Source organism: Orycteropus afer, unplaced genomic scaffold (genome assembly GCF_000298275.1).
Source record: "Orycteropus afer afer isolate SDZICR_OR568_19922 unplaced genomic scaffold, OryAfe1.0 scaffold00266, whole genome shotgun sequence".
Taxonomy (NCBI): Eukaryota; Metazoa; Chordata; class Mammalia; order Tubulidentata; family Orycteropodidae; genus Orycteropus; species Orycteropus afer.
Window position 1 is genome coordinate 4,671,646 of NW_006921853.1, and position 25,125 is coordinate 4,696,770.

The window sequence follows — 25,125 nt, forward strand, 5'->3', positions numbered from 1 at the left end:
AACAGACACTGTCCCTGCCCTTCCCTGAGCTCACTGTGAAGTAGAAGCAACAGACTTGAAGCAAATATTTACACAAAGGATTACCGAACAATGACCAATTAAGAACTGGACAAGAATGGGGGGCCTTGGAGGGAACACTGCAAAAATAAAAATAAAGAATGGGGGTCCTTGGGCGTGAACTCACAGGAACTGGTGCTGGCTGGCATCATGAAAGGTTAAGTGCCTATAGAGATAAGACAAAAAAGTGGTGTCCTTTATCCGTGCTCAAATGCCACTCTCTCCATGATGCCTTTCCAGACCCCGGCCAGGAATGTCCGTATCTGTTCCTCACGAGACTGAGAGTACTTTGTGGGCTTGTACGTTGGATTCGATGGTACTGGTAGTTGGCAGGGAATATTGGTGGAATTGCTATGGAGAGGTGCACAGCTAAACAGGATATGCACACAAGAGATACCAGACAGGGCCCAAATCCTGGGGACACTGGGCAGGGGGCCCTTGGAGGGTACAAGCTACCATGTGTTCAATGGCTCATTCATCAGGGAGGGTGTGCTAGCGTGATACAGGGCACAGCAGTGGCCTCTGGATCGCCAGATTCCAGGAATCTCTATCCTTCCCATTGGCAGGGGGAGGGGGCAGCAGGATCTAAGCTAGGGCTGAGGTGGCCAGCAGGCTCTGTGGATGCTGGAACCATTGGGGAGGTGACACACACCCAGCTGGTTGCCTAACCTCCCCTGCCTGGGGCAGGAATGAGGGACCGCTGCCACGTTATCGGGGACACATTTCCTGGGAGCCCAAGGTCTGACTCACAAAGGCCCCAGAAGGGAGGGGCCGATTCCTTAGGATTCCCCTTAGCCCAGGAAGCTCTGGACCTTTCGGCTTGCCCTCAGAGATGCCACAAGCCACGTGCCAGTGTTTACACCTTTATTGTCACTCCTCTTGCCGTCCCCAAGGATTCCTGGGCCCAAAATAGCTGGGCACCTAGGCCCAATTATCTGAAGCTGCCTCAGTGGGTGGGGTGCTCTCCAGGTTGGGCCACATTCCAGTAAAGGGCTAGGGGCAAGAGAGGGGGTAGAAGGAATGGTGACCCAGGGACCTGGCCAATCAGCTCTGGATCAGGGGGGCCAGCAGCAGCAGGAACAAAGCGGCCCTGGGGGATCCCGAGGCCTTTGCCATGTCCGGAGGACAGAGGTCACTGCCCTCAGGCGGCCAGTTGGGAGAGCCATTTGGGGGCAGGAAGTGGGCCTCCCCCACTGTCTGGGCGATCCACGTCTCTTCAGGGCCAATGGAAGCAAATAGCTCCCGGCTCCCTCTAACAGCCATGCCCACGAGGACCCAGGAGCGTCCTTCTGTCTGACACAGGAGTGGGGGTGCTGAGGTCACCTGCAGAGTCCCAGAGTCCAGGCCAAAGAGGTCTGTTACACTTTGTCCTGGTCCCTTGTACCTCCTCCCAGGAGCCATCAAGCACCACTTGTGTCTCCTCCATCCTTAGACATCCTGGCCCCTCATCTCTCCAAGGTCCAGCCACAAAGCATCGCTTCTTCCTATTTGGCGCCCAGCACCCAAGAGTTCCAATCCTGGTCTCTCTGGAGAGTCCCACCACCTCGGACTGCCTCTCCCCGCCCCCCCCCGGACCAGGATGCTCAGGCCCTTGTACCTCACACCTGTCTTCCTGACCCTCCGTATACAGGACACAGAGAGTCCCGGGAGGCAGAATGCCCTGATAGAGGCAGTGACAGATTCGTGGTGTCAGGATGGAGACAGCAGACGCCACAGGGACTAGGAAGAGGAAAGGAAGTTGGCGCAGGGGTTCTGGCCTCCGGTCACTCCTCACCTCACCTGGACCCAGGGCTCCGGTCCCTGTCTGTCACCCTGCGCCCTCCCCACCCCCCGCTCACCTCGGTCCTGGGGGTCCTTCCAGCCCAGCACCCAACAGCTGGCCCCCAGAGGGATGCCCCCTGAGTGGAGGCAAATGGGCAGAGCTGAGGGGGAGGGCTCCACCCGTGAGCTCAGTTCCAGCAGGGCCAGAGGGGGCTGCAGTCCCAGGTGCCGAGGCAGGCGGATGCTGATGACCGAGCGGGACACCTGGTGGCCCTGTGGGAGGGGGCTGGGCCCCGCCCGGCCCAGGTACACTTGGATATAGGGCACCGTCGTAGAGCCCAGTCTGTTGGAACAAGGCCGAGGCCATGTCACTTCCTGCTCCCCATATTCCCAGTAAAGGCCTTCCCAGCCCAGGGAAAAGGGTGGAATGAATCCCTGGGGTCATTCCACCAACTCCTTCTTTAGTCCTCCTTCCAAATCTCTCTGCTCTGTTTTAAAACACCTTGCGGGGGTTTCTCCTATGCTGTAAGAGCCCTAAAGGGACGATACCTTTGGACAACAAATACCTTTGTTCTAAGAATACTTTGGCCCACCTCCCAATTTTCCTCTCCAGCCTCTTGCCCAGGAGATGGGTGAGGCTCACCTGAGGACACAGTGAGTGGCGGCCAGGACCCAGCCGGGGGCCACAAGGGTCCCAGTGCAGACTCGCTCACCAGCCACATGCACCTCTGCCAGCCAGGGCCATAGGACTCCCATCCTGGAAGCCTCTGGCCGCAGCCCGCAGGCTAGGAAAGGATGTGGTCAGTTTAGTGAGGGCCCTGTGGCTGACCCCTGAGGTCCCTGCCATGGATCTGAGCACCCTCAGGAACCTGTGCCCCCCTCCCCACTATCATGCTCCTCGTAGACAAGCTCCTTCCTCACCACCATGCTCTGTGTGTGGCGGACAAGTCTGTGTCTCTGTCTCCTCCCCCTCAGGGCCCCAGTCCCAGGCCAGCTGGTCCTCCAGGTAGGCTCCCCGAGTCACATGGCTGATCCATGGGCCGTGGGGCTGCAGAGGGGAGAAGGCTCGGGGCCGTAGACAGCCACTCAAGGGGTCTCTGATCCCAGCCAGGAACCAGGTACCTGCCTCCCGGCACAGAAGGCTCCAGCGTGAGTCATTCTGCAGCGAGACACGATGTTAGGAGTGTGTGTGCAAGCTAGTGAGAGGCTATCAGAGCTCCTGGAGCTTTTCCGAGGAGCTCGGGGTAGTGTAGTGGTTAAAGCCGCTCTGTGGGAGAAAAAGATGAGGCAGTCTGCTTCCATAAAGATTTACTGTCTTGGAAACCCTTTGGGGACAGTTCCATTTTCTCTATCACGTCGCTAAGAGTTGGAATGGATTCGATGACAGGGGGTTTTGGCAGCTTTCCTGGACTCCAGACGCTCCCGTACTTGGCCACCTTCTTCAAGCCAATCTCCGATACTAACTTGTATTCAGGACTCTTTAAACCCAAGGGCAGTGAGTAAACACAGCCGCACAGGGCGGCTCGGACCCCTCCCTACAAGTCCTCCGGGGCCAGTCCCGCCCACCGCGCGTCTTGGCTCCGCCCCACCCCGCTCAGGCTCCACCTCCGCTCCTTCCCCGCCTCTGGAGCATTCATCCTCTCAGGCCACGGCCCCGGCTCCCATTCAGACCGCCTTCCGCAAGCTTCCCCCGCCCGCCGCTCACCCAACAGCGGCCCGCCTCCTCCTCCTCCTGATAGGCGGGACAAAGCGCGTGCGGCGGGTCTCTCGGCGGCGGCACTGACGCCCCCTGGCCGCCGTAGAGGCAATGACACCACCAGCCGCTCAACAGCTCTGCCTCTAGCAGCGAGCTGGGGCCGGGTGCAGGCTCTGGAGGCGGAAGGGAGGCGGCCTGTGCTGAGGCGACCTCCCCCGCGCCCCCGGCCCAGCGTGCCCCGCGCGGAACCCCGCGCTCACCCCCACGGCCCCAGCGAGTCAGGCGGCAGCGGCTCCCGGGCAGGAAATAGTGTTCCGGGTGGGGTAAGCACACAGGCCGCGGGGCTGCGCTTAGGTTCACGGGCGCGCGCAGCTGCAGCAGGGCCAGGTCTGAGCCGTCGTCCCACGAGGCGTTCTCGTGCGGCACGAGGCGCTTTACCCGCTCCGCGCGCGGGTTCGAGGGCAGCATCACGCGCCAGGCGTCGAGGTCGCGGGGCGGGCTGTCGGAGCTGATGTGGCTGCGGAAAGGGGAGGCATCCCACACCCCTCCCAGTCCTCCTTCTCTTGTACCGCCCTCTCAGACCCCGCATCATAGATTGAATTTGCACTCTCTTTCTCCCCTCCACCCCATCTTTCTTGGCTGGATCCTGCTCCTCTGACTAGGACTCCGCACGCCCAGGGGACGGGTTGGGGTCAGTAGTTGATGTCTCAGGCAGTTGAGGGAGGTTCTCACTCACTCTGGAAAGCAGCTAGCAGGTGCCAAGACCCAGCTGTCAGAAACCAGCGCCCCGTGGCAGGGTCTGGAACCTGGAACCATCACCTGCGCCTCCCAGGGCCAGGCCCCTGGCCTCGGGGCCTTCCCGCATTCTGAGAGACGAGAAGCCTGGGTCAGGAGCATCCTGTCTCCAGGGTTACACCCAGCAAGCTCCACTCCAACTCACCTGTCCCATAGCCTTAGCACATCGGGGGGTCTCGTTTCCTCACCTGGCTGGGCAATGGTACAGTTCTCCTCTGTGGGCTCCGGGGGGCCTCTCTGGGACCCCTGGGGCTGGGCAGGAAAGGCAGGCCCAGGCCTTGAGCCCATCACCTGTTCCCGGATCCATGCCTCATAGGGAGCTACAGCAGTGAAGACTCCTGGTCGGTTCCTCCGTCCACAGCCAAAGCCGAAGCTGGTGATTCCCACCTGGAACCAGCGTCCGCCTTCTTCACAGACTAGGGGCCCTCCAGAGTCACCCTGATGATAGACGACTCAGTGTCAGGGGGATCACCCAGGGACCCATCAGCTTATACCCAGTCCCCTTGCAAGCAAGGTCTCTTCACTTCTTATTGGCCGAACATATGGCACCTCTCCTCTGCAACCCCATGGCTCGTGGGCCAGCCATGGTAACTTGTGATAGTTAAGGTTATGTGTCAGCTTGGCTGGGCCTGGTTTTGAGTGGCTGGACAGCTGGATGTAGTTACTCCCCATGATGAGACTGGTAATCAACTCCACGGTGGAATCTACTGTGAGCAGCTGAGTAGCTGCCTTAGGGATGTGGTCTACTTCCAGTATATAAGAAGCAGCTTGGAGAAAGGTCTCTGAGCTTTTAGCATACTTGGATCCTGCATCTTCATTCAGCAGTCTGCCATGTTGTCTGCCGATCCTTGGACTGTTCCTGGGTTGAACTAGTGGCCTGCCTTGTTGTTTAATAATTTTGGGACTGTATCATTTTACTTGTCGACCTTAGGTTTGTTAGCCTCAGCAGCCAGCAGCTGTCTGAGTTAAGAGAAGCCTCCAGCTTCATTGGGCTGGGAGCAAGAGGCAGAGCTGAAACCCAAGGTCGAGGGACTTTCACCCAGCCCCTAGAGCTGGCACTTTGAATTCAGACTTCCAGCCTCCTAAACTGTAAGAGAATAAATCCCTGTTTGTTAAAGTCATCCATCTGTAGTATTTTCTGTTAGAGAGGCATGAGAGAACCAAAACAGTAACCATCGTTGCATGTGCCTTCTCCTCTGTATTCCCTACAGTTTGACACAGAAGAAAGCCTTGCAAAGCAGAAAGGCTGATGGGCACCAAAGCAATGAATTGCAAGTTCATGCATTAAAGGTATGCAAGGAAGCAGGTCTCACTTGGAACTAAATGACTCCTGTTCAAGAAATAGTTCAATTAAACCCATTTGATCCAATTTAAAGAGTAAATCAGAAATGATGGCATTCAGAGACAAAGGTAAATACTATTGAACACACGATCCTGCAATAATAGTAACAACAAACAATATCTACAGGTACTTACATAGGTAGACATGCAAGCTGATCAACTGTGGGATGGTGAATGGAGTACACCCATGAGTATATATAGGTTTTTAAAAAATCAAAACAAATCCACTGCTATGGAGTCAATTCTGACTCAGCAACACTGTAGGACAGAGCAGAACTGCCCAGTAGGGCTTTATGGAAGCAGACTGCCTCATCTTTCTCCTGTGGAGCAGCTAGTGGGTTTGAACCACTCTGCCTTTTTGCTTAGCAGATGAATGCCTCGACCACTGTGCCACCAGAGCTCCTATATATGTTTGGCAGAGGTACTTCTACATATGTATTTGTATATGCAGGAAATATATCCAAGGATATTTAGAGCATTACAGGGGACAAAGTTTGGGCAAAGTTCTACAAGTTTTGTAGCTATAAACAAACACTTTGAGGGAATGACTTACTTGGGGACTTAGGACTACCATCTTGGTGGACAACTAGGTCAGTTGGCATAACATAGTCCACAAAGACAATACTCTGGATTCTACTTTGGTGAATAGTGACTGGGGTCTTAAAAGCTTGTGAGCAGCCATCTGAGATGTAGCTATTGATCTCTCTTGGTCTGGAGCAAAGAAGAGTAAAGAAAATCAACGACTCAAGGAAACAGTCCAAAAGACTCATGGACTGCCTGACTCACAGCCTCCATATCTGAAGACCAGAAGAACTAGATGGTGCCTGGCTACTGACTGCTCTGATAAGAACAAAAAAAAAGAACCTGGACAAAGTGAGAGAAAAACAAAATACAGAAGAAAACATGAAAAACACCAGATGTACTAGTTTGATAGAGACTAGTGGAACTTCCGGCGAGGCAGGGATCCAGGTGAGGGGAGGGAACCCAGGCCATGCCCCAAAGTGGCAAGGTGGGAAAGTGGGTGAAAGGAGAGGAAAAAGGCCAGGGGGGCCGGGACATAGTGAGGAGGCAGCAGTAGGGATCCAGGTAAGGGGAAGATGGAGAGGTTTTGAACAGCTAAGGGAGACAATTTGTCTGTTGCTTTGTCCTACTGCGTGGTGACGTGTTGCTCTGAGTCTTGAGGCTGTGCCACCAGTGTTTCAAACCCAGTGGGGTGCACATGGTACACATGTTTCAGCGTGGCTTGCAGACTGAGACAGACTAGGAGGAAGGAAGAGGTTATCGACTTCTCAAAGAATTAGCCAGGTAAAACCTTATGAATAGCAGAGATACATTATTGTGCAACTTCATGAATAGTCTGGAAACATTGTCTAATACAGAGGAGGAGGATGAGTCACTTAGGTTAGAAGGCTCTCAAAACAGGACTGGGAAAGAGCTGCATCATCATAGTAAAACCAGCATTACCCATGGATAAAGTAAAACTTTCGAGACCTCCATTTGCTGACATGGCACAACGCAAATTGAGGAGAAACAGCTGCAAACATCCATTAATAATTGGAACATGGAATGTATGAAGTATGGATCTAGGAAAATTAGAAGTTGTGAAAAATGAAATGGCACACATAAAGATTGATATCCTAGGTGTTAGTGAGCTGAAATGGACTGATTTGGCCATTTTGAATCAAATAATCATATGATCTACTATGCCGGGAATGACAAGTTGAAGAGGAATGGTATGGCATTCATCATCACAAAGATGTTTCAAGATATGTCCTGAAATACAATGCTGTCAGTGATAGGATAACATCCATACACCTACAAGGAAGACCAGTTAATACTACTATTATTCAAATTTATGCAACAACTACCAAAGCCAAAGATGAGGAAATTGAAGATTTTTATCAACTTCTGAAGTCTGAAATTGACTGAACATGCAATCAGGATGTGTTAATTATCACTGATGACTGGAATGGAAAAATTGGAAACAAAGAAGAATCACCGGTAGTTGGAAGATTTGGCCGTGGTGACAGAAATAATGCTGGAACTCGCATGGTAGAATTTTGCAAGATAAACAACTTATTCATTGCAAATACCTTTTTCAACAACACAAATGGCGGCTGTACACATGGACTTCGCCAGATGGAACACACAGCAATCAGATTGACTACATCTGTGGCAAGAGGCGGTGGAAAAGCTCAATATCTTCAGCCAAAACCAGGCCAGGAGCTGACTGTGGAACAGACCATCAAGTGCTCATATGCAAGTTCAACTTGAAGTTAAAGACAATTAAAACAAGTCCATGAGAGCCAAAATATGATCTTGAATATATCCCTCCTGAATCTAGAGAACATCTAAAGAATAGATTTGATGCATTGAACACCAATGACCAAAAACCAGAAGAATTGTGAGATGACATCAAGAACATCATACATGTAGAAAGTAAGAGGTCACTAAAGAGACAAGAAAAGAAGACCAAAATGGATGACAGAAGAAATTCTGAAACTTGCCCTTGATCAGAGAGTAGCTAAAGCAAATGGAAGAAATGACAAGATAAAAGACCTGAACCAAAGATTTCAAAGAACAGCTTGAGAAGACAAAACCATTACTATAATGAAATATGCAAAGACTTGGAGTTAGAAAACCAAAAGGGAAGAACGTGCTCAGTGTTTCTCAAACTGAAAGAACTGAGAAAAAAAATTAAGCCTTGAGTTGCAATATTGAAAGATTCTATGGACAAAATATTGAATGATGTAGTAAACATCAAAAGAAGATGGAAAGAATACAGAATCACTGTACTAAAAAGAACTGGTCGATCTTCATCCATTTCAGGAGGTGACATATGATCTAGAAGTGTATTGAAGGAGGGAGGAAGTTGAAGCTGCAATGAAAGAATTGGCAAAGAATTGGCAAAGAACAAGGGTCCAGGAATTGATGGAATACCCATTGAGATATTTCAACAAACGGATGCCCCACTGGAGGCACTCACTTGGTTATGCCAAGAAATTTGGAAGACAGCTACCTGGCCAACTGACTGGAATAGATCCATATTTGTACCCATTCCAAAGAAAGGTGATCCCACAGAATGTGGAAATTATTGGACAATATCATTAATATCACACACAAGTAAAATCTTACTGAAGATAATTAAAAAACGGTTGCAGCAGTATATTGACAGGGAACTTCCAGAGGTGCAAGCTGGATTCAGAAGAGGACGTAAAACAAGGGATATCATAGCTGCTATCAGATGGATCTTTGCTCAAGGTGAAGAATACCAGAAAGATGTTTACTTGTGTTTTATTGACTATGTAAAGGCATTTGATTGTGTGGATCATGACAAATTGTGGATAACATTGGGAAGAATGGGAATTCCTGAACACTTGATTGTACTCACAAGGAACCTGTACATTGACCAGGAAGCTGTTGTTCGAACAGAACAAAGGGACACTGAATGGTTTAAAAGCAAGAAGGGAGTGTGTCAAGGTTGTATCCTTTTCCCATACTTATTCATTCTGTATGCTGAGCAAATAATCTGAGAAGCTGGACTATATGAAGAAAAACCTAGCATCAGGATTGGAGGAAGAATCATTAACAATCTGAGATATGCTGATGACACAACTTTGCTTACTGAAAGTGAGGATGACTTGAAGCACTTACTGATGAAGACTGAAGAATACAGTCTGCATTATGGGTTACATCTCAATATGAAAACAAAAATCATCACAACTGGACCAATAAGCAGCATCATGATAAATGAAGAAAAGATTGAGGTTGTCAAAGAATTCACGTTGCTTGGTTCTACAATTGACACCAATGGAAGCAGCAGTCAAGAGATTAGACGACATACAGCACTGGGCAAGTCAGCTGCAAAGGACCTCTTTCAAGTACTGAGGAGCAAGGATGTCTCCTTGAGGACTAAGGTGCGCCTGACACAAGCCATGATATTTTCAATCGCCTCATATGCATGTGAGAGCTGGATAATGAATAAGGAAGACCGAAGAAGAGTTGATGCTTTTGAGTTGTGGTGCTAGTGAAGAATACTGAAGGTACCATGGACTGCTAAAAAAACTTAACAGATCTGTCGTGGAGGAAGTGCAGCCAGAACGCTCCTTGGAAGCAAGAATGGCCAGACTTCATCTCACCTTTGATCATGTTGTCAGAAGGGGCCATTCCCCGGAGAAGGATGTCAACGAAAGAGGAGAAGGCCTTCAACGAGATGGATTGACATGGTGGCTGTGACGATGGGCTCAAGTATAGCAAGGATTGTGGAGCTGGTGCAGAATCGGGTGGTCTTTTGTTTTACTGTGCATAGGATCACTATGAGTCAGAAACGACTCAACAGCACCTCACAACAACAGTGGAACCCCCGAGACTGTGGCCCTTGGACATTCTTCAGGCTTGGAAGTGAACCCACTCCCAGAGATCAACTTTCAGCCAAACAATACACAGGCCTATAAAGTGAATAATAGCACCGGGGAGGAGTGCCTTCCTCACTACAATCAACCAGACCAGACCAAAAGGGCAACATTTGCCCAGAAACAAAACTCAGAAGCAGGAAGGGGCAGGAGACAAGGATGAATGGAACAGGGGAAGCCAGGGCAGAAGGGGAAGAGTGCTGATACATTGAAGGGATTGTAACCATGTTACGAATCAAAATGTGTATACATTGTTGAATGGAAAACTAATACACTCTGTAAAGTTTCACCCAAACTGCAATTTAAAAGAAAGAAAGAAATGATGGGCTTCACAAGAAAGAGACTATTAGAAAAAAGCTAACAATAGCAAGAAGGGACCATTTGAAAGCAAAGAAAGAGGCAGAACTCTAATGAACAGCCTGGGAAATAGTGGTTCTAGGGCCATTCGATACTGGGGCACTGTCCCTTAGGTAAGGAGCTCCGGTGGTGCAGTGGTTAAGGCATTTGGCTGCTAACCAAAAGCTCACCAGCTGGTCCACAGAAGAAAGATGAGGCAGTCTGTTTCTGCAAAGATTTACAGCCTTGGGAACCCAATGGGGGTTTCTATGAGTTGGGGCCAACTTGATACCAGTGACTTTACTTTTTTTTGTTTTTGTCCGTTAAAACCCCCAAAAACAAACTCATGGCCATCGAGTTGCATCTGACTCATAGCGACCCCTCCTTGGGTTTCTGAGGTGATTTCACTATACTAGATTGCCCCATCTTCCTTCCCAGGAGTGGCTGGTGGGTTTGAACTGCCAGCCTTCTGATTAGCAGTCAAATGCCTTAGGCCCTATGCCACCAGAGCTCCCTAGGCATCTCTGTAACCCAGGTCAGGCTGTGAGGAGGGTCACAAAGAAGGCTGAGGACCATGTAGAGCTGTGCTGCCCAGTATGTCCACAGGTAGCTATTTAAACTCATTAAGTTAAAATTCAGCTCCTCAAACACTAGCCACATTTAAAACGCTCAATAGCTAGATCTAGCTACTGAGCTGGATAGTGCAGATAATAGGGCATTTCCGTCATCACAGCAAGTTTTACTGGACAGAAAGCAGGGGAATGTATCCATGGGTCCTGGGACCTCAGAACTGGGACCTTGAAAACCGTCTAGCTTGACTCCTCTCTACCACCATGCATGCTTGAGTGCCTTAAAAATGTGTTCCATTTGCAGAAAGTTTCTGGGCAAAATGGTTAAAATATACTATGTTTTGGTCTTCAGTTGGTTATTTGAAAAATTGTCTTCTGTTCAGGATTATTTTGTTTCTCAACAACCGTGTATTAAATAATAGATGCTGTGCTATGAGCCGGGATGTGATGGAATATTGTTAATAATAATATAGGATTATACTAACAATATAATCCTATAATATTAATATTAGAATATTACTAATAAATAATATTAAGTATGGGCACTCTGGTGGTGTAGTGCCTAAGGCATTTGACTGCTAACCAGAAGGCTGGCGGTTCAAACCCACTAGCCACTCCTCGGAAGGAAGACTGGGCAATATACATCCGTAGTGATACCGCCTTGGAAACCCAAGGAGGGGTCGCTATGAGTTGGATCTGACTCGATGGTAGTGAGTTTTTAGAGTTTAATGTTGTTGTTGTTGTTATGTGCCGTCGAGTCGGCCCCGACTCATAGCGACCCCTCCTTGGGTTTCCGAGGCAGTATCACTATGGAAGTAGGATTGCCCAACCTTCCTTCCGAGGAGTGGCTGGTGGGTTTGAACCGCCAGCCTTCTGGTTAGCAGTCAAGTGCTTTAGCCACTATGCTACCAGAGTTTAATATTAAGTATTAATAAACCATAGTTAACCCTCATTAAGGGCCAGATACTGTTCTAAGTGGTTTTACAAGGATGAGTTCATTTAACAACCCTATGAAGTGGGTAACATTATTATCTCCAGCTTACAGATGAGGACATTTGGGCACAGGGAGGCAAAGTACTTGGCCAAGGTTACACAGTTAATAAGCAACGGTACTGGGCTTCTAACTAGAGTCACTCTACTCTGGAACCTGGCCCTTAACTACTGCCTTGCATTGCCATAAATAACAGTGTTCACGTGCTGAGTCTCCTGCTCTATTTTCCATCCTTACTCAGTACCGTCCATTGGTGCTCTTGCCCTGTTTTTGAGGATAAGGCCCAGAAAGATTAGAGAGATGGGCTGTGTTTGTTCCACACACCGCTTCTCATTGGCAGGACTACACAGGTTCAGCGGCCTCCCCTTACCTGGCAGGTGTCTCTGCGGCCCTCTGGGTAGCCAGCACACAGCATCCCTGGCAACAGCTGGAAGGTAAGGTTGAAGGGGCCAGGCCGGTTGTAGAGACACTGACAAGCAGCCTCTCCCAGCAGCCTTAACTCCACTTCCTGTAGTGTCCAGGGCAGAGGCAGGGGATCTGGGGGCAGAAGCAGAGAACAGAGGCTATAAAGTGGGGTTGGAGACCCCAGCTTCCCAGGGAGGGCTCGGCTTTGTCTCCTCCAGCTGCTTCCTGGACACCTCAGCCCGCCTCATCCAAAACCATCATCTCCTTCTGCCTCTGTCTGTTCTTTCTGTGTTCTTCATGTCGAGAGAATGGCTCCACCAGGTACCAGGTGAGAGCTTCTGTGGATGGTTGTGCAGGTTGTGTACTGCATAAAGGCCCCAGCCAACAGAAGATACATGGAGGGGCAGAAATCACCAAGCACGGAGCCCGGATGTGGGATTGCATTGGTCCAGAGAGGGCAACTCTTTTGCAGAGATGTCGTATAGATTAGATGTGGCCCTGTACCAAGTTACCAGATCTGGACTCTGGGCATCATGTCTTTTCTTTCTCTCAACACCTCCTCCCCAGTCAGTTCCCAAATCCTAAAAACCTGTCATTTGTGCCTTCTTGGCATTCCCACCGCAACTGCTGCTTCACTTGCTCCTGTTCTAAAGCTCAGGTCTGATTTTACCGGAATAAATGGATCCCACTGTCCAAGCCTGGGGCCTCTGCCCTTTCCTGAGATGAACCTGTATTTGATGAAAATGAAGTCTCAGGATCTAGAAAGGGGTGAGGAAAAGTATGGGAAGGGCCCACTCGAATCACGAGAGCTCAGGTGGTGGCTGAGACTGTACTTGGGGGTCAACCAGGTTTGAGGATTGCCTGGGGAACCCCTGCACATGATGGGGTCCTCTGGCCCTCGGTCTGACCTAAGGCCTTGGCGGTCCAGTCTTAGCCACTGTTGCAGCCCCTGCAGCCTGTCTGCGCTCTAGCCAGGCAGACTGGCCCTTCTTCATCTCAGATGCCTCACCTGGGTCCCCAGCAAGGCTTCCATCTCCTTCCCCACCACATTTCAACTTATGCCCTCTCTTCACAAAACCTCCCCAGAATCATCTTCAAAGCCATCTAGATCCAACAATGGGTCTGTCCTCGTCCAGAGCAAAGAAGAGTGAAGAAAACCAAAGATGCATGGAAACAATTCATCCAAGGGACTAGGGGACCATGTGATCCCCAGCCTATATGACCATGAGACCAGAAGAACTAGATGGTGCCTGGCTACTACTGTCAACCACTCAGAAAGAGATCAGTGCAGTGGGAGAACAATGTGGAATAAAACTCAAAATGAACAAATCATTAAAAAACAAACAAACACACAAAACACCTGTTTGTTGGTCTGATAGAGCCTGGTGAGACTCCTGAGACCCTGGCCCCTACTTATCCTTCAGGTCTGGAACCTAACTCACCTCTGTGCCTTCCAGCCAAACAGTAGGCATGTAGGGTGAACATTGACTTCAGGTAGATACACTCCTTAGAGCGACCAGTCATGGAAGAACACAGAGGCAGTGTTTGCACAGGGAGATAGCTTGGGGGGCAGGAACGAATAGGAAAGAGGGACACAGGGAAGAGGTAACTACAGGGAGGGAGTGGGAAGAGAGCTGTTGTGGGGAATTGCAGTCAATGACATTAAACGAAATGTGTGTGGAAAATGAATTTGCTCTGTAAACTTTCACTCAAATCACAATAAAAATTTTTAAAAAACAAAAACCAAACCCCTCCCTAGACTCTCCTGCTCTGGGTACCCTTTGTCAGAGTGTGGTCTAGCCCATCCCCATAGACCTCCCAGGTGCTCACAATGCCCCTTCCTTGTCACCTCCTGCCCTGATAGTGGCCTGAGGCCCCAGAAGCCAGGGCCTGTGGCATCTCTTCTTCCTGGAGCACCCTCCCCAGTCTAGCCCATCCCCATAGACCTCCCAGGTGCTCACAATGCCCCTTCCTTGTCACCTCCTGCCCTGATAGTGGCCTGAGGCCCCAGAAGCCAGGGCCTGTGGCATCTCTTCTTCCTGGAGCACCCTCCCCAGAGCCCAGCACCGGCACAGGTCTGGTCACATTGTGGGAGCCTCGCTAGCATGAAAAGATGGCTTTGGATGATGAGGAATGGAAAAGTGGGGGCCCGTGGTCTGTTTCCTCTCTACATCTTAAGAAAATATACACCCACTAGAATGTAAGCTCTGAAAAGGCAAAATTTTCATTACGTTCACTGATGGTGCTCCAATGCCTGACACAGGGCCTGGCACATAGAAGTTACTCCAGAAATCTGTTGCACTGAGCAAATGGATGACTGAATAGATAACTGAATGAATGGGACTGAGTAGGGAGAAGAGTGAAGGAGATGAGGGTGGGTGTTGAGACAAGAGGGGAGGGAGGACAAGGTGGGAGGGAGAGGGGAGGAAATGAGGGTAGAAAGTGGCATTTGCTGAACACCTACTATATAGTAGGTACTATGCCTTAGTATAACTAACTATACTAAAGGAGCTGTGGTAGCATAGTGCCTAAGGCACTTGACTGCTAACCAGAAGGCTGGCGGTTCAAACCCACCAGCCACTCCTCGGAAGGAAGGTTGGGTAATCCTACTTCTGTAGTGATACTGCCTCGGAAACCCAAGGAGGGGTGGCTATGAGTCGGGGCCGACTCGACAGCAAATAACAACAACAACAACATGCCTTAGTATAGTATGAGTTGGGGTCGACTCGATGGCAAATAACAACAACAACATGCCTTAGTGCCTAAGGCATTTGACTGCTAACCAGAAGGTTGGCAGTTCAAACCCATCAGCCACTCCACGGAAGGAAGACGGGGCAATCTACTTCCATAAAGATTTGCCACCTTGGAAACCCAGTGTGGGTCACTATGAGTTGGAATCGACTCCATGGCAGTGGGTTTGTTTTGTTGTTTGATGCTTTAGTCCCCCCCCCCTTTTTTTTTTTATGTTTTTCTAAGTATTTTATTGTTGTTAATTATACAAGTATGGGAGGATGTATACATGTACTACATATCAATTTTATTAAAACCCAGCATAAGGAAGCAATCCTAAAATAAAAGTAGTGTGTGCTGGTGGCAGTAGCTGTCATGGTAACAGTAATAGTAGTAGAAGCACTTGTTAGTTGCCATCAAGTCTGTTCCAAGTCACGGTAACCCCATGTGTCTGGAGTAGAACTGTTCCTAGTGTGTCCAGGCTTGTCTTCCAAGGTGCCTCTGGGTGTGTTTGCCCTCTTATCTAGCAGCCTAGCTGTTTGGTTGCCAAGGGACTCCATAGAACTAGTAACCAAACCACAACCAAACTCAGTGCCACCGAGTCGGACTCGACTCATAGCGACCCCTCCTTGGGTTTCTGAGGTGATATCTCTACAGAAGTAGATTGCCCAACCTTCCTTCGGAGGAGTGGCTGGTGGTCTTGAACTGCCAGCCTTCTGGTTAGCAGTCAAGTTCTTAGGCACTACGCCACCAGAGCTCCCCAACCTTGATCACCTAAGGTAAAAATATCTAAAATACATTAATTACTGCCATGCCCACCACTCATCTGTCAGTTTGTCATACTGTGGTGGCTTGCGTGCTGTGAGGCTAAAGGGTATATGCCACGGGTATTTCAAATACCAGCAGGATCACCCATGGTGGACAGGTTTCGGCCAGGCTTCCACACTAAGACAGACTGGGAAGAAAAATGGGACTAACCACTTCTGAAAAACATTAGTCACTGAAAACCTTATGAATAGCAGTGAAACACTGTCAGATATATTATTGGCAAATTTATGGCGCAGGACGGGGGCAGTGTGACATTCTGTTGTGCATAGGGTCGCTGTGAGTCAGAATCAGTCCGGAGCACCTAACAACATTGCTTTGCCAGGCAGCGTGCTATAGACTTTCCATGGACTTTTCTCATTTAATCCGCCCAACAATCCCATGACAGGGGTACTATTTTCCTCCTTTTACAGAAGAGGAAATGCACTGAGTGAGGTTAAGCGTTTCATCTGAAATAGCAGAGCTAGGATGGCAACTCTAGGCGGACCCTAAATTCAAGAAAGAAAAACCCGGAAGGGAAGGAGGGATGAGGAGAGAGTGGGTGGGGGATAACCCTGCGACCTTGGTTTGAGAACCCCTGGGGAGGAGGGTGGTTTGAGAGGTGCAGGATTTACCGGCGGCCAAAGGACCAGCCCTCTGAGGTTCCAGCCCCGGCTCGCGTCCCTCCCCGGCCCTGCTAGAGTACCTCTCTCTAGGACCCCGCGGCTCCGCCCCCTAACCGGCCCGCTAAAGGACCTCTCTCTAGGCCCCGCCCACTCCACCCCAGGACCCGCCCTCGCGGCTCCTCCCCCTAGCCGGCCCGCTAGAGGACCGCTCTCTAGGCCCCGCCTCTGGGCTAGCCCACTCCGGGGCCCCGCCCACTCCACTAACTGGTCTCCTGAATGTTGCCCCAGGACCCGCCCCCGCAGCTCCGCCCCCTAGCGGGCCCGCCTGAGGACCACTCTCTAGGCCCCGCCTCTGGGCGAGCCCACTCCGGGGCCCCGCAAACTCCGCTCACCTGCCTCCTGGATGTCGCCCCAGCCGGTGGCCCAGCAGGCGGTGCCGTGAGCCAGGCGGTGCGAGGCGCGCGGCAGGCAGACCGGCCGCACTGCGGGGCCCAGGATGGCGGGAGCGGTGAGGCGCAGCAGGGCCAAGTCGGCGCCCCGTTCCACGCTGCTGTAGTTTTCTGGCACCAGGATGGCGGCCACTGCGCGGACGTGCGCACCGTCCAGGGGCCCGTCCTGGGAGTGCACGCCCAGAATTACCGACCACTCGTCCGCGGGCTCCAAGGTCCCGTTCCTGCGCCAGTACCGAGGCGGGGGAGGAGGGTTAGGTTGATCTTATGGAGGGGCAAACCCTCGTGGCAGTAAGGGCTCAGAACCAAAGGAGGAGGTGGGGTCAGTTACGGATTTGGGGCTAAGGACCTGGAGATCTTGGAGGTGGTGACTGAGAGCATTGGAAAGATGGGTTTCAGGCTTGGGTATGTGGAATGGTGGAATGGGGCTGATGGCGGCCTCACTCCCACTCACAGCCAGGATACCCAACCAAGCGTCTGACTTTGGGACGGGAAGGGGGAGGAGGCTGGTCTCCAGGTTAGCTTCCAGGAAATGGGGTCTAGCTGAGGGCAGGTTTGGCTTTTGGAGGATAGGGGCCAAGTAAGGGCAGCTACTCACTCCACAAAACAGTGGGCAGCCGAGAGGACCCAGGAGGGAGCGATGAGGGAGCCCCCGCAGACGTGCGCCCCCCTCTGATGCAGGCTCACCTGCCACGGCCAGGTGCCTGGTTGCGCATCTGAGCCCCCAACGATGCGGGCAGAGGGCTCAGGGCGCCCGCACTCTGCAATGGGGAACCCTGGGAGTCATAGCCTATTCTCAACCATCCCAAGGGCCCAGGTAACTGTGGGCAAAGCCCTACACCCGCCCCCACCACTCTGCTTTGGGTCCCCCATTTGAACAAAGACCAGAGAGGACCTTCTACGAAGGAACTTCTTGGTTTCTGATCACTTCTGCCTCCCTCATCACCTTGTGTGCCCTAAGTTGTCTCATAGTGACCCTAGACCCTATGTGATAGAGTGAAACTGCCCCACAGGGTTTCCTAGGCAGATCTGTAGGCTTTTATACTGTCTACCCAGCTCTTAACCCAAGCACCTCTTTCTCTCATTTCCTAGCCAGCCTTAACCTCCTTTAACGTCTGAGGACCCCCAAGCCTCTTCCTTACCCAGAACTCCAGGTTCTTCTTGAGTAGGGCTGAGAGCTGGGGATCAGAGAGAGGAAGACACTGAGACTGCCAGCCCGTCCACCCCACTGCCCAGACCCCATTTCTTTCACTCTCTACCTTCCTGTCCCCCAATCTCCTGCCCTTTTAGCCACCCCACCAGTACCCATGCTACTCCTGCCCTATGAACACGACATTCCCTCCCGGCAGTCTTACCTGAGTCCTGGAAGACTCCTGGAGTAGAGCTGATGGCTGGGAAGATGGAAGGAAGCAGAAAGAGACCGTTGTTGTGTTGTTACATGCTGTCCAGTCGGCCCTCCTTGGGTTTCCGAGGCAGTATCACTACCTTCCTTCCGAGGAGTGGCTGGCTGGTGGGTTTGAACTGCCAGCCTTCTGGTTAGCAGTCAAGTGCCTTACACACTATGCTACCAGAGCTCCCTAGGAGGAGACTGGGGACCTATAAATCTGTGATCTTTCCAACTCCTTTTCTTCAGCCTTACTGCTTCTCCATCCCCCTGCCTCTGAAACACTCTTCCTCTCTCTCCCTGTCTCCCCAATTGCCTCCCTCTTCTGAGACCCTACAGCCTTTCCTCCACTCCACTTTCCTTCCCGCTCTGACAGCCCATTCCCCACCCAGAACCCAGGAGTCCTGCTTGCCAGCTCCCCATATGCCAGGACCGAGGTCCCAGTCATCCGCTGTCCACCAGGGTTACCAAGGATCATGAGTGGGAGGAGCCGGTGCTGGGTCATAGCACTTTAGAGTCAGCTGGAGGCACAGGGATGCATAAAGGTCTGCTCCCTGCCACAGCTCTGTCACTGCCTAAGAAGCCCGTGACTCCCAGATGGTCTCAGGAACTGCCCCACCCTCCCTGGCTGGAGCCCATCTCTGGGAATCTGAGAGGATCTGGGGCTGGAAGGGGGAAGTAGGGAGCCTGAAGGCACCACCCAGAACCCTGTGAGCATCTCATAGCCCTAAAGGCCCAAATGGGGTGAGGACCAGGTGTCCTAGCACCTGTGGGTGAGGGAGGGAGGGGTGGAGAACCTTGTGGCCAAAAGTGGAAGGAGACAATAGCCTGAGGCTGAGAGGCCAGTGTCCTGGGTCCTTGGTGAGGCAGGGCTGGGGCTAAGCAGTGGCCCTTGGGACAGGGGAGGTGGGCCCTCACTGGTATGACTCACCTGAGACCTCACCTCTGTTTGGGGTGCGGCTGCCCCAGTGGCCTGGCTTTTTCTTCTCACACAGCTCTGGTTACTGGACTTGCTGGCCAGGTTGGGGCGGGAGCCCTGGGGAATTCAATCTCATCCCAACAAAAGGATCACAGATGCTGGCAGGCTGGGCAGGCCATAGGGATGCTGGGAGAGGGCCACAATTACTGTTTTTACAGGGTATTGTATGAAGTGATGTATCCTGAACGTGTAATTTTGCAAAACTTTAATCTCATTTGGCTTTTTTTACTGGGAGATAAACCTTATATTTCTGGGTTCCTGTGCATTATTTGGAAATTTCCTTTCTCATGATGATCCCACATGCATGCGAATATGTCATCTTCAGGTGCCCTAAATTGTATGTGTCTATCAAGGAATCTAGAAAGCGGTGCAGAATCCAGAGGGACATATGTGTCCCACTTAATTTTACCCCTGAGTCCAGAGTAACAAGCGTGTCCCACATAATCCTACTCCAGAGGGATATATATGTCCCACATAATCCTACACCTAGAGTCAAGAAAGACATGAGTATCCCACATAATATGTATCAAAATCTGTATTTCAGAAATGCTCCTTGATTCACCATACCTTCCATTCATGAAAACACATGGTATCAGCAAAAAATTCAAAGGAAAAATCAGTAGGTCATGAAGGAAATATGTATTATGGTTAACTATGTATTGTGGTTAAGGGAAACTAACAAAGTGTAAGACAACTAGGTAGCAACATATTAGCTACAGTGTAGCAACAATGACAAGCCCTTACTACCCCTAGATCTGCAGGGATGAAGGGAGGGAGCAGTCACTGGAACCCAGAAGGAGCAACAGCTGTAGCAGAGGCCGCCCCCTTCAATAGAGGAATGCAGCCTCTGTCAGCCTGTGGCCCAGCAGGGAGGAAGGGGGGGCAATAAAAATCCCCACCTCACTCTCCTTTCACCTTCTGATCACCTGCCAGCTCCTCCCATTGCCTGAAACTAACCAGACACCCAGAGTACAGGGGACTCCATGATGTGGTCCATGAAGGTCAGTCTCTAGGGGAAACAAATCAGGGTGGAGAGAGGCAGAGAGTCGACATGGAGGGTCACACAGAGAATATGCACACATATATTCCTATTTTCTCACCAATAATACAGGCTAGTGGTAATATTACTCTATTAGTCCAATTTCCCTAAAAGACAGAATCCAAGGCAGAGCCCACATGCTTGTCCTTTATGGGGGCTGCAATCCCAGGACATCTAGAGTGAGGGGAAAAGAGAAGCGAGACTGGAGGAAATGCTAATACAAAGACCCACCAGTTGTCTGATCCCAAGGCAAGCATTCCAGTTAGACTTGAAGGGACCCAAGTTTGGAGCCAGTCACCACACGGGGTAACAGCTTCAGACTTAATGCAATCCCGGGTTTTCTCAGTCTCCTCAGGCACTCATTTATCTTGTCAGTTCTGTAGGCATCTGCCTACGGAAGGATAAAAGGACCAGTCATTCATTTAATGAACAATGAAAGCAGGCAAAAGGAGAACAAGCATAGGGAAAGAGAGGGAGTGCGCTATAATTACTGTACAACACGCGTGCTGTGAAGAGCCCGGCCTTCCAGTGCTTGTCCACAAACATTTGAGTCTCAGGATGATTTTCCCTGTTAAAAAGTATTGAAGAATCTGAAGAGCTTTTGCTTGTGTGAATTATATCTGTCAATATTTACTGTATTTGAAATCTAAAAGGAGGAATATTTAAAATATTTATTCATTTAATAATAATAAACATGTTGTTGTTGTTGTTATGTGCCGTCGAGTTGGACCCGACTCATAGCGACCCCTCCTTGGGTTTCCAAGGTAGTATCACTACGGAAGTAGATTGCCCCATCCTCCTTCTGAGGAGTGGATGGTGGGTTTGAACCGCCAGCCTTCTGGTTAGCAGTCAAGTGCCTCAGGCACTACGCAACCAGAGCTCCCAATAATAAACATATGTTAATGTAATTAACATTTTTTCCTTAAATAGTACTTATTTTATCATTGTTGAAAATATACACAGCCAAACATACACCGATTCAACACTTTCTGCATGTACGTTGATTATGTTCTTCAAGTTGTTTGACCATTCTCACCCTCCTTCTCTGAATTGATCCTCCCTCATTTCCATAAACTCACTGCCCCCTCCGTTCCTATCTAAACTTAGGAGTTGCTGTTGTCAATTTGATCCCACATAGTTCTTAAAAGAGTATAAACCTCAAGAAAGACATTTTTTACTAGTTTAGCTAAATTACTGTTTGGTTTTAAGAAGACTTCAGGGGATATTTTTGGTTTAAGATTTTTTTTAAAAAATTTTTTATTGTGATTTGGGTGAAAGTTTGCAGAGCAATTTCGTTTTCCATACAGCAGTTCATACACATTTTGTTTCATGACATTGACTGCAATTTCCCACACTGTAACAGCTCTCTTCTCACTTCCTCCCTGTAGTTACCTCTTCCCTGCATCCTTCTTTCTTATGCACTCCTGCTCCCCTGAGTCATCTCCCTATGCAAATACTACCCTTCTGCTCTCCCACGATTGTTCTAAGGAGTGTATCTACCTGATGTAAATGTTCAACCTATATGTCTGTCTATTGTTTGACTGGAAGCCATAGGAATGAGTTCAACTCCAGACCTGAGAGGAGACTAGGGGCCATAGTCTTTAGGGTCTTACCAGGCTCTGTCAGACCAGCAAACCTGTTCTTTTTTTCTTATTATAATTTTGAGTTTTGTTCCACATTGTTCTCCCACTCTAGCCAGGATCTCCTGCACTGATCCCCCTCCGAGTGGTTGACAGTGGTAGCTGGGCACCATCTAGTTCTTTTGGTCTCATGGTTATATAGGCTAAGGATTGCATGGTCTGCCGGTCCTTTGGACTAATTGTTTCCATGTGTCATTCCTTTTCTTCGTTCTTTGCTCTGGATGAGGAGAGATCTATTGTTCCATCAGATAGATGCTTGCTAGCTTTTAAGAACCCGGTCGCTACTCACCAAAGTAGGATGTGGTGTAACGATTAAAGATTATCTCAGGGCAATAGCTTCAGACATTTATACACCCTCCATGGTTCCAGAAGCTGTGGTGTGGCATAGTGCCTAAGGCATTTGACTGCTAACCAGAAGGCTGGTGGTTCAAACCTACCAGCCACTCCTCAGAAGGAAGGTTGGGCAATCTACTTCCATAGTGATACCGCCTGGGAAACCCCAGGAGGGATTGCTATGAGTCAGATCCGACTCGATGGCAATGAGTCTGGTTCCAGAAAGTTGGGAGCCCAGAGTCATTTGAAATTCTGCTCTGCATTATCCTCCTTCGGATCAAGATTCTTCGATGGAATTTTTGATCAAAATGTTCAATAATGGGCACCATCCAGTTCTTCCTGGTCTCATAGCAAAGGAGGCAGTTGTTCATGGAGGCAATTAGCCATACATTCCATATTCTCCTCCAATTCCTGAATCTCCTTCTTCCTCTGTTTCTCCAAGCAAATAGAGACCAACTGTTGTAACTTGGATGACCAGTTACAGGCTTTTAAGATCCCAGGCACTATGCAATGAACTAGAAGGTGGAACAGAAGTACTCAATACTTTATTAGGCCAAGTAACTGGGATGTCCCATGAGACCATGACCCTAAACGTCCAGATAAAGGAACCAAATTCCATGAGGTACAACTTTTCCCAATTCAACTTTTTACAGGTATACAATAATTGACAGCAATTAAAATAATCAGTTGTGCAAACCTACCCTTCTTCTTGTTGTTGTTAGATGCCACCATCTCACCATGTCAGCACCAACTCACAGCAACCCTCTGTGCAACAGGATGAAATGTGGCCTGGTCCTGCGCCAGCCTGACACTCCTTGCTACGCTTGAGCTCATCCTTGTCAATCCATCCACCACTCATCTGTCAGTTTGTCCTACTGTGGTGGCTTACGTGTTGCTGTCATGCTGGAAGCTATGCCACAGGTATTTCAAGTACCAGCAGGGTCACCCATGGTGGACAGGTTTTAACAGAGCTTCCAGACTCAGACAGACTAGAAAGAAGGACAGGGCCACTGAAAACACTAATGAATAGCAGTGAAACGTTGTCTGATATATTACTAGAAAACCCTATCCTTAATCAATGCAATTTTTCCATCACTGTTAACCTCTCCCTGCCCCGCCCTGACCCCCAGTAACCATGAATAAATGTGGTCTCTATAAACTTGATCTGAATAAACTTGGCCTTTTTCTTGTCTTTTTATGTAAGTGAGTTCATGCAATATTTGTCCTTTTGTGGTTGACTTATTTAATTCTGCATAATTCTTCAAGCTCCATCCATACTGTGGCTTAGATCAGGACTTCATTTCTCCTACTGACTGAGTAGTAGTTGTGGTGCAGTGAATTACTTGGTACGGCTCTTCTGGCCACAGTCTTTGTGCTTGTGGCCCACCAAGGGCATTGAATAGGTTGTTAGTGGTGCAAATAGGGTACATGGGGCCCTTGTGGGGGCAGGACTGTGCAAATAAGGCGCTTGGAGCCCTAATGTGGGGATCCATCAGTTTTGTCATTCCCTTAGGCTTAAAATAGCCATCCCAGAGGTGGAAGAGGAGATCTCACTGCCATTAAGACAGAGAAGAACCATGAGTGGAGTGTGTCCTTGGACTTGAGATCCCTGCACTGGGCTTCATTGGCAGAGGTGACCAACAGAGATGAGTGACAGCAAAACCTACAGCCTGGCACGAGACAGAGAGGCAGGCTTGCTAGTCCATGGAGTGAGAAAGCTCACTTTGGGCAGGAGGCTTACTGGCACAGTGGGGCGCACCTATCAGCAGAGCTAAAAGACTTTTGTAACACTTGCCCAAGCAGGGCAGAGGTCAGGCCAAGAAGCCAAGGGCCAAAAAGAGGCATGCCTACGGGCATGGCTGAAGGGAGGCTGTCTTGATTGAAGAACTGTATTCTGAGTGCTCCTAAACCTGAGTTGTAACCTGTTCCTTCCCTAATAAACCTCATAATCGTATTATCTATGACTTCTGTGTGGCCATTGCAATGAATTATCAAACCCAGCAGAGAAGTAGACAGAGAAGTAGACAGCTTTGGCTGTTGCTGTTGATCTTTCTCTCTCCTGCTTATGAAGTTAGAGGAAGTCAGAGGATGCCAGCCCACATCCTTTTTGCATGCATGTATATACCACATTTTGCTTATCCATTCACCTGTTGTCGGGCATTTGTTTCCACGTTTTGGCTATAGTACTGCAATGAACATTGGTGTACAAGTCTTTGCTTTCAAGTCTTTTGGGTATATACCTAGGAGTGGAATTGCTTGGTCATATGGTAGTTCTATTGTTAGTATTTTGAGGAACCACCACATTATTTTTCACAAAAGCTGTAGCATTTTGCATTCCCACCAGCCGTGGATAAGGATTTCAGTCTCCCCATATTCTCACCAACATTTGTTCTTTTCTTTTCTTCTTCTTCTTCTTTTTAAGATAAGTCATCCTAGTGGGAGTGTAAGGGTATCTCACTGTGGTTTTGATCTGCATCACTCTGATGGCTAGTGATGCAGAGCATGCTTTCATGTGTTTGTTGGCCATTTGAATGTCCTCTTTGGTGAAATGTTTACTTAAGTCCTTTATCTATTTTATGAATAGATTATTTGTCCTCTTGTTGTTAAGTTGTCGAAGTTCTCTATATATTTTGATATTAGATTCTTGTTGGGTAGATGGTTTCTGAAAATATTTTTCCACTCAGTAGCTGGTAAAGTCTTTCGATGAAATCTAAAAACATTTATTCATTTTGTCTTTTGCTGTTTGTGCTTTTGTTATTATAGTAGATAATCCATTGT

General features: G+C 49.4%; 1 protein-coding gene across 1 annotated transcript; it reads right to left on the minus strand.

The window, feature by feature from the left end:
• Window positions 1–1,101: 1,101 nt before the first annotated feature.
• Window positions 1,102–18,861, minus strand: PRSS36 (serine protease 36). Its single transcript, XM_007950274.2, has 15 exons — window positions 18,825–18,861; window positions 18,328–18,363; window positions 18,115–18,150; window positions 17,571–17,733; window positions 16,916–17,196; window positions 12,329–12,495; window positions 4,498–4,747; window positions 4,251–4,380; window positions 3,775–4,031; window positions 3,524–3,687; window positions 2,740–2,977; window positions 2,462–2,603; window positions 1,896–2,161; window positions 1,655–1,776; window positions 1,102–1,380 (listed from the first exon to the last, which is right to left on the minus strand). The coding sequence occupies exons 1-15, from the start codon at window positions 18,859–18,861 to the stop codon at window positions 1,102–1,104; spliced, it is 2,568 nt and encodes an 855-aa protein (XP_007948465.1).
• Window positions 18,862–25,125: the final 6,264 nt, after the last annotated feature.